The sequence below is a fragment of the Mauremys reevesii genome, linkage group 24 (genome assembly GCF_016161935.1).
Source record: "Mauremys reevesii isolate NIE-2019 linkage group 24, ASM1616193v1, whole genome shotgun sequence".
In the NCBI taxonomy this organism is placed as follows: Eukaryota; Metazoa; Chordata; order Testudines; family Geoemydidae; genus Mauremys; species Mauremys reevesii.
Window position 1 is genome coordinate 472,081 of NC_052646.1, and position 15,450 is coordinate 487,530.

The 15,450-nt window shown below is 59.3% G+C and overlaps 2 protein-coding genes across 8 annotated transcripts; one reads left to right on the top strand and one right to left on the bottom strand.

The window, feature by feature from the left end:
- Nucleotides 1–550: 550 nt before the first annotated feature.
- Nucleotides 551–4,973, bottom strand: FDPS (farnesyl diphosphate synthase). Its single transcript, XM_039513176.1, has 9 exons — nt 4,642–4,973; nt 4,057–4,197; nt 3,829–3,909; nt 3,550–3,672; nt 3,108–3,196; nt 2,640–2,712; nt 2,298–2,375; nt 2,071–2,205; nt 551–1,028 (listed from the first exon to the last, which is right to left on the bottom strand). Exons 1-9 carry the CDS (start codon nt 4,768–4,770, stop codon nt 828–830), a joined length of 1,050 nt encoding a protein of 349 aa, XP_039369110.1. The 5' UTR covers nt 4,771–4,973; the 3' UTR covers nt 551–827.
- A 556-nt stretch (nt 4,974–5,529) lies between these two features.
- On the top strand, nt 5,530–13,501 carry PKLR (pyruvate kinase L/R). 7 transcript variants are annotated; one of them, XM_039513169.1, is made up of 12 exons: nt 5,530–5,741; nt 7,000–7,210; nt 8,367–8,546; nt 8,969–9,060; nt 9,483–9,614; nt 9,971–10,157; nt 10,418–10,688; nt 11,282–11,432; nt 11,681–11,833; nt 12,088–12,254; nt 12,806–12,987; nt 13,261–13,501. In XM_039513169.1, exons 3-12 carry the CDS (start codon nt 8,393–8,395, stop codon nt 13,365–13,367), a joined length of 1,596 nt encoding a protein of 531 aa, XP_039369103.1. In that variant the 5' UTR covers nt 5,530–5,741; nt 7,000–7,210; nt 8,367–8,392; the 3' UTR covers nt 13,368–13,501. The 7 variants fall into 7 exon arrangements, with proteins under 7 accessions (XP_039369103.1, XP_039369104.1, XP_039369102.1 ...); XM_039513170.1 differs by having other exon boundaries at nt 5,530–5,708; XM_039513168.1 differs by lacking the exons at nt 5,530–5,741; nt 7,000–7,210 and adding an exon at nt 7,890–8,025.
- Nucleotides 13,502–15,450: the final 1,949 nt, after the last annotated feature.

A 15,450-nucleotide genomic window follows, 5' to 3' on the forward strand; every position in this document is an offset into this window, starting at 1 on the left:
ACTGCAGAAATACCCTGCACTGGCTGCAAATCCAGGAACTGCCTGCACAAGAGAACCTCCACCACCCCCACCCCTCCACCCCCACAAGGAAACCAGAGCTTACAACCCGCCAGCCTGGATCTGTCCCTCCACCCTTAGGACCTGCTTTGCTCATTTGTCAGCTTTCACTCCCTGGGAGCCTCTGCATGCGGGTGTCTCCCCAACAGCCTGCTCAGGTGGGATGAGAGCGGATGCTTTGGACAGGCCCTTTACCAAGAGGCCAGATTAGAGACACTCCCCTTCTCCAGGCCCATCTTGCCAAAGGAACACAAGTGGTGCAGCTAGGTCAGGTTCTATGGCAGTTCCCCAGCTCATCTTTGGTACCAGATGAGCTCCTTGGGACCAGATCCCATGTCCACCCCAGGCCAGATGGGCAGCAATACTGTTCACACCAGCTGAGCAGGGCACAGGTGTCACACTCCCCCTTCCCTTCCATGCAGGCAGGTGTGCTGGTGAGAGAGGCAGAGGCTCTCAGGGCCGGGTGTCCCCCCACAATCACATGGGCAGCAGCTACAATAATTTATGTTTATTGATACAAATGCTTTGCATCTCTGCTATCACAATTGATCTGTTACATGGACAGCAGGTTTCTCCCACACACTCCAACAAGAGACCATATCAGATGCTATACAGTTCACCATCCCCAATGGAATGGGCACAGGAGAGGCATCACCTTCCCCATAGCAGATGAGTTTGAAGAGTCAGCTCCCATGCCAGAAGCTGGGCCTCATGGAAGGAGGCCTGTCAACACCTTTCCTGTTAGAGCCCTGAGGAGCCAGCCCACCCTGTCATTTCTGACGCTTGTAGATCTTCTGGGCTAGGCCAAGAAAAATTGCTTTGGGGAGGTGGTTGGCATGTTTCTCAACCAGCTCCTCCAGGCGGCGGTAGCTGCTTTCCTCACACTCCTGGTAGGCTTCCCTCATGCCCACAGTTTCATACAATTCCTTCACCTTGGCCACCTTCTCCAGCGATTTTTGCCCATAGTTTTCCTGGAAGCCAAGGAACACGGTCAGACAAGGCCCAGCCCAGAATGGAGCTGCTGGCTTCCACAACCAGCTGCACCAGGAGCCATCATCTCCCCCGGTTCTGGGCTCTGCATCCTCCTGCCATAGGACTCAGCACTGTATATCACTAGATGCCTGTGACAAATTGGGACTGTTCTTAATGTTTCCTCTGAACACTGTGTGGGTGCCTCAGTTTCCCCAAAGCATTTCTTAAGTCTCTAGGTGGTGGGATAAAGGCCAGTGTGCATAAATCACTGACACTCTGCCTCCCTGGCAACAAATGGCCAGGGCCCTTCCCTGCCTGCAAGGAAATAGCTAAAGGTGAACAGAGAGATCAGGTGACTCCCGGCCCAGGAAAGAGAGAGAGCCCAGAGAAGGAGTAGCTGGAGGGGGTTTTTCAGTTTGGGGCTGGCTGGGGATGAGGAGTGAGGGCAGACGGGATTGTCTGGCTCGCTGGATCCCAGAATGGACCCGGCGGAGGGGTCCCGTTCGCTGTACCTACAAGCTCTGTTTTAGCCCGTGTTCTTGTCATCTAATAAACATCTGTTTTACTGGCTGGCTGAGAGTCACATCTGACTGCGAAGTGGGGGGGCTTCCCCAGGACCCTGCTGGGGCGGGCTCGCTGTGGGATGCGCACGGAGGGGCAGAGGATGCTGAATGCTCCCAGGAGAGACCCAGGAGGTGAAGCCGTGTGAGCTTCTTGCCCTGACAAGAGTCTGCTCCATGGGAGAGGAGGCTCCCCAAAGTCCTGCCTGGCTCTGTGGGGAGCAGTTCCAGAGCATCGCCCGGGGACTCCGTGACAACCCCCGACTATTAGAGCCTAGTAGGTGTCAGGGTCTGCTGGCAGGACTCCTAATGAGTAGTGAGCTTTTCCAGATTCACATTAGGTACAGAACTGTACCCCTTCTCCGCCAGCAGGTTCACGCCAGGGGAACAAAGCTGGACCCAAGCTGGCGCCTCAGGGTCAGGACTGTTTCCCACCTGCGCCAAGCTGCCTCCCCACCCTCCACCCAGCTGCTGATGTTACCTCCAGGAGCTGCCTCTGCTCTGGCGAGAGACGGTGCAGGCACTCCACCACCAGCCAGCTGCACTTGTTGTCCTGGATGTCAGTGCCAATCTTACCCGTCAGGTTTGGATCCCCAAAGCAATCAAGGAAGTCGTCCTATGGGCAGAAAGCCAGTTACAGGCCTCCGCACTGTGAGCTTCCCAGTCCCAGTGCCCAGGAACACCCTGGGGCAGGGAGGAGTCTCCTACCTGGATCTGGAAGAACTCGCCCATCTCCAGCAAGATGGCTTTGGCGTTGGCATGCTCCTCCTCACTGTCAATGCCGGCCTGAGAGACGGGAGGGGCTGAGACACTTGCTGGCATGTTCCAGCACCTGCATCCCCCAACCTGTTATATCCTTCCCCACCACCTTTCTTCCCTACCCCACTTCACCTGATCCTCAGACACCAGCTCCCCTCCATCCCAGCCTCCCACCCCTTCCACACCCCCACTCCCCTTGACATGGGACTCCCCTGGTCAGCCTGGCTCACACCCCATGGCCTCTCCATTGCTGCTTGAACCCACATAACCAGCAGCTGGAGCTACACTCACCATGTACATAGCAGCTGCAACCGGCAGGTAGAAGGAATAGAAGGCGGTCTTGTATTTAACGATTGCCTTGTACCTGCCAGACAGTATCCACACTCAGTAACACTGGCCTCAGGTCAACTTAAGTCCCTGTATCCAGTCAGTGCAGACACTGGGGTCACTTCCTGTGGGAGAGGTCGGGTACAAGTCCTGCTCCGCAACAGGGGAATCAAGTGTCCCAGCTGGAGGAGACAGAGCGTCCCTTCTCCAGCTGGTTTGGAGGGATAAGTTGCTCCTGCAGGGCTGTCCCCAGAGCCCAATGGGCCTGGGAGAGAGGTAAGCACCCCTCTCTGACAACTCCCAAGCTAGACAGAGCTAGCAGAACTCTGAAGTGATAGGACTATTTGAGAGTTAAGGTCACCTCTCAACCTAGAGAACCGAGGACTCCACTCCTCCCCCACCGGGCAGGATTCTTCTGCCCCAGCACCTCACCTCTGCACAGTGAAACGACTAAGATCAACGTGGCCAGGCGGAGCGGTGATGAGGTCCAGTGCCTGTCCCAGCTCAGTCTGGTATGAGGTCTGGGGACAAGAGATGTTATATGGACCCAACCCTACATGACAATGTTCACACTACCCTCTGAGAAGAGACCCAGGAGCCACCTACCTCAGGCAGCACATGGGGAGCCTGAGTGCCCACCCCCTCACCATCACTGAAGGGCGGGGGGCAGGAATTGCCATCTCACTGTCACTGCCCCACAGGCACTCCCCTCCAGTGCTGCAGGGATGCAGCCCCGGGGCAATGCACAGGAAAGGCAGAGACTTTCCAGGAACAAAGCAGAGAGATTTGGACAAGGTCTGAAGTGCCTTTGAGTGCAGCGAGGTGGGGGTGACCCAGGGATGGGAGATCTTGGGGGCACAGGGACCAGCCCCACCTCCAGGAAGAGCTCAAGTAGGTGCACGTAGTAGGGCTGCCCCCGGCAGTATTTCTTCAGCAACTGGTAGATACAGGACTCGAGGAGGAAGGAATCATTCACAGCATCCAAACCAATTCCCTCCTGCAACAGAACAAGAACAGGTTACACCAGCAGGTCCAGGCACTCCCATGCCCACTTTCTAGAGACTCCTCCACCTCTCCCCCAATACCCCAGGCACCCCACCCTCATTCTCACCCTCCCCAGTGCCCCCACTAAGACCCCAACAGCCTCTATTACCTTCTTATACCAGCAGGGTTGGCCACGTCGGGTGAGTGAGAAGTCCATGATATCATCAGCCACCAGAAAAAAAGCTTGGAGCTACAATAAAAGGAGTTATAAGATAAACTTGCACAAGGCCCCATTACAGAGCTTCTGCATCCCAAAATCCCACCTTGACGCTGAGATACCACCCCAATAAGAGCATCTTCAGCTCCAGGTTGAGCCTGATTCAGAGTAAACACTAACCAGCTCGATGCACCAGCCAACGGTCAAGGCACATTGGAAGCTTTCTGGGTCCTGCTGCTCTGGCCCCACCAGCTCCCGGAAGGCAGCCAGCACTGTCAGGCCCCGGTTGTACTTCCCACCTGGGGTGTTGTATTCCAGAATCTGGAGAGGACACAAGGGGAAAGGAAGCTGTGCAGTCATCCCTGGAGGGCCTCATCCCACAGTTCCCTGCCCATGCTGCAGAGAGGTACAAAGCCCACCTGCACTGTACGCACTGTGAGGAGGAATCTTTCGCTGGTCCCAGGGGGATGAGGGCCCTGCCTTAGTATCACAGTACCGCCATACAATCAACAGCTAGGGACCTATCACCCTAGAAAGCAAGAGCAAATGGAGCATAGCTGGTCCAGTGAACCTGCAGGCAGCCTGAAACAATAGCTTGGGGGAGGGGGCTGCCCCATTCATCGCAGCGAGACGTTCACTCTGAAGCCTACAGACGGCAGCTAGAAGTGCCAGCAATGTCACTGGTGGCAGAAGCACCCAGGTCCCATGCTCTCCCCAGCCGTGCCCTGGCCCGGTAACCTCGAGCCCCCGCAGTCCCCGCCTCACCTCCTTCAGCCGGGCGACCGCGTCGCCCACCTCGGGGTGCTGGAGCCCATCTGCGGTGAGGTCCCGGAGCACCCGGGGGAAGAAGCCCACGAAGGCCGCCCTGTCCGCCGCTGCCCCAGCCCCGCTCATCGCGGTGCCGTCAACAGGAGAGTCACAGCCGGGGCCACTGCTCCCCAGACCGGCACCCGCCCGTCTCCACTCGGCACCGCCCCCACCCACCGCCGCTCGGAGAGGGACCTGCTGTGCCGCGCGGCACGCTGGGGCTTGTAGTTCTCGCGCCGTCAGAACCCCGCGGCAGCCAGCGCCGCTCCTCCATCCACGGACTACAACTCCCGGCATGCCTCGGGAACGGAGCGGGGCCCCGTGGCGGACCATGGCAGGCGGCAGCGCTCATTGGCCAGCTCCATCGTATGAGACGGGCTCGAAAACTCTGAGCCAGTAGGAAGGCGAAGGGGCGGGGCTATTCCTTATTGGGCCTTGTGATTGGAGGAGGCTAGAGGAGGGTTATGGGCGGGAACCTGCAAATGTTAACCCTTTAGATTAGGGTGTGATGGGGAGGGGCTGAGGGGAGGGGGTTGGTGTGAAGGGGGCTGAGGGGAGGGGGTTGGTGTGAAGGGGCGGGGGTTGGTGTGAAAGGGAGGGGAAGGGGACTGAGGGGAGGGGTTGGGTGTGTTGGGGAGGGATTGGTGGGGAGGAGAAGGGGGCTGAGGGGAGGGGTTGGTGTGAAGGGCGGGGCTGAGGGGAGGTTGGTGTGATGGGGAGGATTGGTGGGGAGGAGAAGGGGCTGAGGGGAGGGGTTGGTGTGAAGGGGCGGGGGCTAAGGGAGGGGTTGGTGTGAAGGGGCTGAGGGGAGGTTGGTGTGATGGGGAGGGATTGGTGGGGAGGGGAGGGGGTTGGTGTGAAGCAAGAGCAAATGGAGCATAGCTGGTCCAGTGAACCTGCAGGCAGCCTGAAACAATAGCTTGGGGGAGGGGGCTGCCCCATTCATCGCAGCGAGACGTTCACTCTGAAGCCTACAGACGGCAGCTAGAAGTGCCAGCAATGTCACTGGTGGCAGAAGCACCCAGGTCCCATGCTCTCCCCAGCCGTGCCCTGGCCCGGTAACCTCGAGCCCCCGCAGTCCCCGCCTCACCTCCTAACCCTAGGGAGGGGAAGGGGGCTGAGGGGAGGAGGTTGGGTGTGATGGGGAGGGGATTGGTGGGGAGGAGAAGGGGACTGAGGGGAGGGGGTTGGTGTGTTAGGGAGGGGACGGGGGCTGAGGGGAGGGGATTGGGTGTGATGGGGAAGGGGATTGGGTCTGATGACCGTAAGGAGTTTGACCCTTGAGCATGGCAGGGGTTGGCAGGCGGCAGCCTGTCTATACTAGGACTGAGATTCTGGGCTGCGCCTCCAGTAGGCACAGCCCGGGGGTGGTGAAGGGCTAAAGTGCCTGTAAGGGATTCTGAGCTGTTCCAGGGGCTGAATAGGCTCCCAGCCCTTAGAGAGTGCCAGACTCTTGTAAGCCCCTATAATCCTTCTCCTCTCCAGGCCTGATTGTCCAAAGGGAGCAACAGTCACCTGCCTGGACAGGAAGCCACATCAAGGGTGTTGTGGCCCTCCCCTGGGAGCAGGAACAGGCAGATGGGAGAACCAGTTGACACCTGCCCAGAGGGGGAATTGGGACCATGGGGCTCTTAGGACACATACCAGCATCGGGGGAGAGATGTGTGGTGCCTGGAAGGGCCGCCCAGAGGGTGGGACAAGAGGGGCAATTTGCTGCAGGGCCCCCACAAGAGTTTTTCAGGGCCCCTGGAGTAGGGTCCCTCATTTGCTCCGGGGCTCCCGGAAAACTCTTGCGGGGCCCAGGCTCCCGGATCTTCTTCCACTCCCAGTCTTCACCGGCGGGGGGGTCCTTCCGCTCCGGGGCAGAAGGACCCCCCGCCACCGAATTACCGCCAAAGCGGGACCCTCCGCCGAAGTGCAGCTGGGTCTTCAGTGGTGATTCGGCGGCGGGGGGCCCTTCCGCTCCAGGACCCGCTGCCGAAGTGCCCTGAAGACCCGCTGCGGGGGCTCCCCGCCGCCGAATTACCGCTGAAGACCTGGCTGCATTTCGGCGGTGGGTCCCACTTTGGCGGTAATTCAGCGGCGGGGGGCCCCCGCCACGGGTCTTCAGGGCACTTCGGCGGTGGGTCCCGGAGCGGAAGGACCCCCCGCCGCCGAATTACCGCTGAAGCGGGGGCCCCCTGCCGCCGAAGACCCCAGGCCCCCGGAATCCTCTGGGCTGCCCTGCTGCATGGGGCAGGGATTGGGGCTGGGAGTTGCTATAACTGGGACACCCCAGCATTAGGCTGAGCCAATAAATGGGGTTTGGCTTAACAGTTCAGGAAGAGGATGCCCCCAGCTGCCCAGATGGGAGTGGGACAGCGCCTGAGCCAGGGAGCAGCAGGGAAGGGAGCAAGGAGGGGCTGAGAATGGGCGGCTCAAGAGGGGCTGGCAGAGAGTAAGGAAACGGCTTCCACTTCCTTGTTTTTCACTTGGGCGTCGCCACGGAGCCGCTGAGAAGGAAACGCAGCAGCAAAACCTGAGCGAGGTGGGTGGCTCCCAGTTCACTGCAGGCAGCTCACCCCCTCCTGTGCAGACTTGCCAGGGGGAGGGGGGAGCGCAGACTGCAGTCTCTATCCTGGCAAAGGCCCTCACCCTTGCATCTCTCCTCCTGGGGATGGTCCTTGGAGCTGGGGCCTGACTCTCCTGCAATATAACTCCACTGGCTTCCCCAGGGCTATTCCCAGTCACCCCAAGCCTACCCCTCCTTCTCTAGGGTGAGGGGCATGTCTATTGGTCCTGAGGAGTGTCTGTGATGTTATAATGCCACAGGAGCATTAGTAATAACAGTGTCTGAGATGGAAATGCCAGGCCTTACCTGTCACCCCGCAGCTGAGGACTGGCCCTTGGCCCTTCGTACTATCCCAGCTGGGGCAGACTCACGTGTTCTCACTGAGACTGGAATGGGTGCAAACTTTCTGTCCACAAAGACTCTGGCTCTGCATCTAGATACTTGGGTGCCTAATGACAGATTTGAGGGTTTGGGTGGGAGTATGTGGCACTCACAGCTCAGGCCTCAGGGTCTGGATATTATCAGACTGACAGCAGCCCAAGCCCCTGTTCTATAGGGGTGTGCAGCTTGTATGGTGTCCCAGGTGGTGCTGCCATCTCCTGGGATGGGTAATGGCCTCTCCTGTGCTGTCAGTCAGCTGCAGGGTCAGCCTGGGTCTGGTGAGTTTTGAACTGTTCATGTGACCTTTGCGCTGGGAGTGTCCATCCCAGAGACACATGTGACTGGAGGCTTGGAGCCAGAAGCTGGCGGGCAAGTGAGCCCCTGGGGATTCTGGATCCACACCATGGAAGGTGAGTCTGGGCCCCGCTCAGCTGCTCCTTCACTGAGTCCTGGGAAGCAATCATCCAGGGGCTCCATTTAACAAGGTGTTAATTACCCCGGGGACACAGGCCAGTCTCTGCAGTGAGTTCTAGCTCTCAGGGAGCAGCAGTGCTGTGAGCACTCTGATCATGAGGCACAGTAGTGATCACAGGGCACTTGTCAGGTGCCTTGATAAGCTGTGCCACTTCCTGCTTGCCTCATCTGCGTGGGAGAGACCCAGCCAAGCAGCCGGACTCAGTGCCTGGGTTGAGGGCCCCTGGGAGACCGCCCTGGCAGAGTCCTAACACAGGAGTTGTCCCTGTGTCAGCAGGTGCTGAGTTGAGGCTGCTGGACAACATGGCCCAGCTCACCCAGGAGCTCGGCACGGCCTTCTTCCAGAGGCACCAGCTGACAGCGGCCATGGCCGACACCTTCCTGGAGCATCTCTGTTTGCTGGACATCGACTCTGAGCCCATCACCACCCGCAATACTGGCATCATCTGCACCATAGGTACCCACCCCCTCCCCCACATGGACTGCTGCAGCTAAACCTTGGGAGGGCTCACAGCAGCAGCTAACCCAGCGGGGGCGCTGGCTCCTCTAAGGCAGCGTTTCTCAACCTTTTCGATACCAGGAGCTAGCTTGCTGCCTTCTTAAACTGTGTTAGGGAGATGTCAGGGACCGGTGCTGGTCCTCAGGCTGGTCATAGAGAACCATGGCTCTAAGGGACACTGGGTTTGGATAAGAGTGTGAGGGACCCATCTAGGGGGAGCAAGGGGCACAGGTGAGCTCCTGGGGCATAAGAACAAGATGTGAGGCACCTGCTGGGGAGGGGAGTCCATGAGGTGGGTTTGGAGGCACCTCCTGGGGAGGAGGTGGGATGGGAGGCACTTGCCCGTCAGCAGTACTCACCTGAGCCCCATGCTGTTGCAGGTCCTGCCTCCCGCTCTGTGGAGATGCTGAGGGAGATGATTAAGGCTGGGATGAACATTGCACGCCTCAACTTCTCGCATGGCTCACATGAGGTACGGGAGGAGGCATATCACACCATGAACCCCCAGTCTCTCAGGATAGTGGCGGGATCTTGGTAGTGCACAGCTGGGGAATATCCTGCCCACTGGAGACTGCTGGGGAGCAATCCTGCCCTGTGATTGGCTGACAGTCCTGTCTGCTGAGGCTGGAACGACGAAGATTCCTCATTCTGGGGCCCTGGGGGAAGGAGCTGGGACTTGGAGGCAGACCCAGGATGGGGCCCACCCTGGGGATAGAGTCCCAGAGGCAGAGCACAGAGACCCTGGGGAGAGGGGAGGGGCGGGGCAAGGTCCCAGGATGGGTAAGGATTGTGGCAAACGTGCAGAGCCCCAGGGTGGGGCAGGGTCCCTGGGGACAAGGCACAGGGCCTTTGAATGGTGCCTGCCCTGAAGACCCAGCCCTTCTTTTCCAACAGTATCATGCCGGATCCATTGAAAATATCCGGGAGGCAACTGAGAGCTTTGCCTCCAACCCCGTTTTCAACCGCCCTGTGGCCATCGCCCTGGACACCAAGGGGCCGGAAATCCGCACGGGCCTGGTGAAAGTGGTGAGTATGGCAACATCAGCAGCAAAAAGGTGGGGTCTGCCCAGCTCTGCTGCTTAAAGTGTCATTGGAGGGGTCAGTGAGCTGGGCATGAGGGCAGTGGGTGCTGGGCGTGGGGGAGTAAGTGTGTGTGTGGAGTGTCTGCCCAGCTGTGCTGCAGAGAGTGTCATTGGAGGGGTCAGTGAGCTGGGCATGGGACAGTGGGTGCTGGGCGTGGGGGAGCGTTGTCAGAAGGCTTGGGAAGGTGACTGTGGAGGGCTGGGGCATCGCGGACTGGGCTGCGGTGAGCAGAGCTGGTCTGGTTGGATCAGGGCAGGCCAGGCTGTGATGGAGCCCCAATCCCATCCATGCTGCTGCAGGGTGAGAACATGGAGGTGGAGCTAGTGAAGGGTTCCCGGGTGACGGTCACCACTGACGATGCCTTCAAGGAGTGCTGTGACCAGGCCACCATCTGGGTGGATTACAAGAACCTCCCCAACGTTGTCAAGGTCGGTGGGAAGATCTTTGTGGATGATGGGCTCATCTCCCTGCTGGTCAAGGAAATCAGTACGTCCCCCCACACTCTGTGGGCCTCTGCACTGGCTCCCAGCCCACGCTCTGGTCTGCACTGCTCCTTGTTGCCCCCCATGTCTGTGCTGCCCCCCCTCGTCTAAGTTGCCTGTCCCCTTTCCATGTGTTTTCCTCTCCCTTGCCCCCTCTGTGCCCCTTGCTGCACCCTTGAGCTTCCATGCTGCCCCCTCTGTGCCTCATGCTACTCCCTTGGGCAGGGTGTCTCAGCCTTACCCTGCCACTCTCTCCCTGGCCAGGTGCTGACAGCTGCATAACAGAGGTGGAAAATGGGGGGATGCTGTGCAGCCGCAAGGGGGTCAACCTGCCAGGGGCAGAGGTTGACCTCCCAGCTGTGTCAGAGCGGGACATCCGTGACCTGCACTTCGGGCTGAAGCATGGCGTGGACATGATCTTTGCGTCCTTCATCCGCAAAGCCGCAGATGTTGCCGCCATCCGGGACGTGCTGGGTGAACGCGGCCGCGCTATCAAGATCATCAGCAAGATCGAGAACCACGAGGGTGTCAGAAAGTAACTGTCTCGTCTTCCCATCTGCCCCACCTAGTACTCACCCTCCCAGTGTCCATCTGCCCCCTGTCCATCTGTTCCTATGTCCCACGGAGCACTTGGCCACCCCATGTCCATCTCCCAGTCCTGCTGCAGCCATCCGTTCCTGCGCCCCAATGAGCCCATCTCTGCCCTGCGTCCGTCTGTCCCTCTGCCCCACTGATCACCCTCAGCTACACACTGCACTGAGTGATCTGCCCCGTTGTCTGTATCTCTGCGTTCCCAGTACCTGGTGTCCATCTGCCTCCCACCCATCCCCTACAGGTGAGTTGCACACAGCTGGGTGCAATCTCAGGAATCGGGCACTCCAGAACACTGCCCTATCTGTCCATCTGTAAAATCGGCCATGGGAAAGAGAAGCTCCTACCTGTGCCCTCCTCTTGCCCAGAGCTCCTGACTCTCCTTCCTGTGCACTAACCACTAGACTCACTGGTTCTGTTAATACGCTCTGCAGCAGTGCAGTATCCCCTGTGAGCTGGCTGGGCTGGTGGACACCAGGGCCAGGTTTCTTCTGCGCCCTGCCCATAGCACTCAGCCTGGCTCTGTCCTGGCTGCAGGTTCGATGAGATCCTGGAAGCCAGTGATGGGATAATGGTGGCTCGTGGGGACCTGGGCATCGAAATCCCAGCGGAGAAAGTCTTCCTGGCTCAGAAGATGATGATTGGCCGCTGCAACCGTGCCGGGAAGCCTGTGATCTGTGCTACGCAGGTGAGTGTGGTCTCCTGAGTAGCATGAGCTGACCTGGACTGACCCAATCCCTCTGTGCCCAGCTGGGGACTCCAGATCCTACCCCACCGGGTCTGGGGCACTAGGCAAAACCCCCAACCCCTATATCTGCCTGGGAGCCCTGGGGACAGGGCCCCACCTGGGAATGCTGGTCTGTCGCTAGCAATGAGGATCAGGCCACGTCATCGTGTGAAACATGTCCTTGATGTCTCCCTCCCTTTCCCCCACAGATGCTGGAAAGCATGATCAAGAAGCCCCGTCCCACCCGGGCAGAGAGCAGCGACGTGGCCAATGCTGTGCTGGACGGAGCTGACTGCATCATGTTGTCAGGAGAAACAGCCAAGGGGGCCTACCCCGTGGAAGCTGTGTGCATGCAGCATGCGGTGCGTACCCTGGAGAGACAGAAGAGCGCTTCAGCCTGGCCTCTCCCAGCAGGAGATGCTATGGAGAGCAGAGTGGGGGTGCTGTCTGTGGGAGGAGCTTTCTCTCCCATCAGGGGGTAGTGGGGTGGGAGTGTGGCTTTGGCGGGAGCTGCCAGCTCATGGCTCAGTCTCCCCCAGCAGGGCATGCTGTAGGGAGGGTGGGGTGTGTTGGCTGTAGTGAGCTCATTCACCAGCTGCTTGGTCTCTCTCTGCAGATTGCCAGGGAGGCTGAGGCTGCCATCTATAACCAGCAGCTGTTTGAGGAGTTGCGTAAGGTGACCCCTCTGAGCCAGGACCCCACTGAGGTGACCGCCATTGGGGCTGTGGAGGCATCCTTCAAGTGCTGCGCTGCGGCCATCATTGTGCTGACCACTTCGGGCAGGTAAGAGGTGAAGGGCTGGGCCTCCTGGGATGGGGGCTGTGCTCTTGGAGAGAGCGTGGAGCCAGGCTCCTGTGTGGAAGCTGTACCCTTCAGGGTGCCTAGGGGAGGGGCAGCACAGAGGAGGAGACCAGTGGGTTGGAACCTTCCCCATGGAACAATGTGTATCACTAACCTCTGGTCTGTTTCACGCTCTTTCTGCAGGGAGCTCACAGCGCTTCCAGATCTCACAGAACTCAATGGAGACAGGGCTATCCCCAGTGCATGGATGGGAAACTGAAGCACAGAAAGGGGAATGAACTTGAGGTCCTTATAAGTGATAGCCGGGGATAGAATCCAGGAGTCCTGACTCCTAGTCCTCTTGCATCCCTTACCACTAGGCCCCCCCCCAGGCTCAGGAGGGAACCCAGGAGTCCCGATTCCCAGACCCCTGCTCTAACCATTAGACTGCACTCCCAATCTGAAATCCAGTCCGCACACCAGGCTGAATCCAAGGAATGAATATGGGAATTGGGGCTGGTTTACTCCTTTTACCCCCCCCACCTTTCTCACAGGTCTGCACAGCTGCTCTCCCGCTACCGGCCTCGTGCCCTTATCATCGCCGTGACACGGAACGAGCAGGTGGCACGCCAGGCACACCTGTGCCGGGGCGTCTTCCCTGTTCTTTATCGGGGGGCACAGCAGAAGGTGTGGGCAGATGATGTGGATCGCAGAGTGCAATTCAGCATAGAGATGGGTAAATGTGACCCTTCCCACAACACCTGCCTGGCTCAGCCAGCTCTTCTCTACCCCATGCCTGGCACGGTCTTCCCCACCCAGTGCCCAGTCCCAACTACTCCACCCAGCCCCCAGCAATCCCCTCCCCATGCCAGCTGTCTGGCCCAGCCAGATCTCCATCCCCCTGCTGCTCCATGGGGACCCTGCCAGGGCCACCTTGCCCCCCGCTGCTCCTGCCTGACCTTTCCCCAGCCTGCCATCCCCTCACTCACCAGCTCCTTCTCCTCCCCAGGGAGGGTGCGTGGATTCCTGCGCTCCAATGATGTCGTCATTATCGTGACAGGCTGGAGACCTGGCACCGGCTACACCAACATCATGCAGGTGGTGAAGGTGCCGTGAAAAGCTGCTGGGAGAGAGGGGCTGGGGCAGATGCTTCCATCTCCCACACTGGGAGCTCCCTGCTTCACTCCATACTGTGGTCCTCTCTGTATCACACAGCTTCCAGGCTTCAGTCAGTAAACATTCCCTCCCAAGACTGTTTCCCTGGCATTACTGAACCGGCCACCTAGGGACTCTGTGGATACATCACCAGCATCACCACAGGGACTACCCCAGACCCAGAAGGAAATACGGGAGGAAGGTCCCAGACTCCTCAACACAACCCCCCCCCACACACACCCCTATGTCCTCCCAGCCAGGATTCTGCCGCTGCCCCAGGGAGGTCAAGCCAGGAGCTGTTATGGCCTGTGGCCCCCTTGGCAGCATGGGGGACCCTGGGTTGGGGGGAAGGTGGCAGCTGGGGTGAGGATGATGAACACAAAGGCATGGGAGCGGGTAGGGTGTTGGCACCGGGGCCATTGGGACTGGGGCCAGAAGCACGGGGCAGGGACAATTAGAACTCAGTCACACAGTGGTGTGCTGGATGGGTGGCACCCTCGGAGGGGTCAGCAGGGCAGTACAGAGCACCATCAAGGGCAGGGGAATGCCCATCCTGTGCTTCACCAGCTGCGGAGCTCCTGCCCCAGGGTTGGAGTTGCCCTGGGCTGAAACCTCAGGCCTACATCTCCCCAGCTCTGACTCTGGGGAAGTTACCAGAACTTGCTCCTTCCTCCCATAGCTGCTGGAAGGAGCCTGTCCCAGCAGCTGGGTCAGGCTCTGGATCATTGGTGCTGCCAGGGCCCTGCAGCATGTTCAGGTGCCTGCCCTTGGGGGCTTCCTATGGGGCCAGGATCCCACTGGGGTGTGGGGAGGGGGCTTATGCTGGAGCAGGGGCAGAGGAAGTAAAGATGCTCCACTGGCCCTGCTTCCAAGCAGCCAGAAACCTGCCCTTTTCTCAGGACCTCCCTCTGCTGCAGGTTCCCCAGGGCCAGTTCTAGCTTAGGGGATGGGAGCGGGGCTGATGCTGGAGGTTTTCTCCTCTCTGGAAGCAGGGAGCAGCTGGGCTGGTGCTGTAGCCCCCCCTTCCCTCCCCCAGGTCACTCACCCCATGCGTTTCTGCTCGTGCCCATGTGCTGATTGGCAGTCTCCCTGTTATCTGCCGTGAGCCGTTAATCTCCAACTAAACTCACTTTAATCAATCTCTGCCCAACTCCCTGTAATCCCTTTCACCAACCGCTGCTGCTCCCAGAGGCACTGGGACCCTAAAGCTAAATCCCACCAATCCTGCTTCTCCATGGCCCTAGCAGTGCCAGAGGCTAATGGCCATGGAAGGTGCCTGGCTCCCAAGAGACAAGCTGATGGGACAGAGTCTCTGCTAATCACTGCAAAACCAGCCTCCTTGAGGCTGCATCTAACATCCCCAGGACCAGGCTCTGTGGGAGAGCATTGTAGGGGGGGAGCTGGGCTGCTCGCTCCTCTGGGCTACAGGGATTTTGGCTAGGCCAAGCTGCGCCACTCTCTTCTCTGGACTGGGGCAGGGCCTGCCCCTGGAGCTGCTCTCTCTTCACAGCCACAGGGCAGGCCAGGGGCTGTGATTAGCCTGAGCTCTCTCTGTGGTGCCTGACCCTGGCACCCAGGCAGATGGAACTGGGGAGCTGGTGGGTAAAGCTGAGCTCCCAGCACCCGGGCCATATGGGCAGAAATGACATTTCTGAGCAAATGCTCTTTTCCCTTCCTGCAGCCTCAGTGCATGTGAGAAAACAGCCTGGACAGGGCCCTGCTGGGCTGGGCCCCAAGGACTTGCACCCACAAAGCTGATCGGTGCGGGGGGGGGGGAGGGGGGGAGAGTGTAATTTCCCACCTTCTTAGGGGACCCAAAGGGTTAACTGTGATGTGGTTACTCATAGGCATCCCCTGAGGGGAGCCCCCTCTGGAAGGAGCAAAGCCCAGGAGAACAGGCTTGCCCCAGGGGCCAGGTTAGGTAGAACCTGTTCCAATTTCTATACAATGGCCCAGCCCCAGGGCTCCCAGCAGATGTCCCCTGCACCACCCCCTTTCCTTGGGCGCATGGGCGAGGGAGCAGAAGGGCCCTGGTGTAAGGTGT

Bases quoted from the DNA above. Each gene is read 5' to 3' on its own strand.
- PKLR (XM_039513168.1), top strand. The intron at 9,061-9,482 runs GTACGGGAGGAG...CTTTTCCAACAG, and splicing joins TCTCGCATGGCTCACATGAG to TATCATGCCGGATCCATTGA. The intron at 10,689-11,281 runs GTAACTGTCTCG...TCCTGGCTGCAG, and splicing joins AACCACGAGGGTGTCAGAAA to GTTCGATGAGATCCTGGAAG.
- FDPS (XM_039513176.1), bottom strand. From the start codon at position 4,770: ATGAGCGGGGCTGGGGCAGCGGCGGACAGGGCGGCCTTCGTGGGCTTC. The intron at 3,910-4,056 runs GTTAGTGTTTAC...CTTTTATTGTAG, and splicing joins TTGGCTGGTGCATCGAGCTG to CTCCAAGCTTTTTTTCTGGT. The intron at 2,713-3,107 runs GTGAGGTGCTGG...ACTGTCTGGCAG, and splicing joins AGTCGTTTCACTGTGCAGAG to GTACAAGGCAATCGTTAAAT.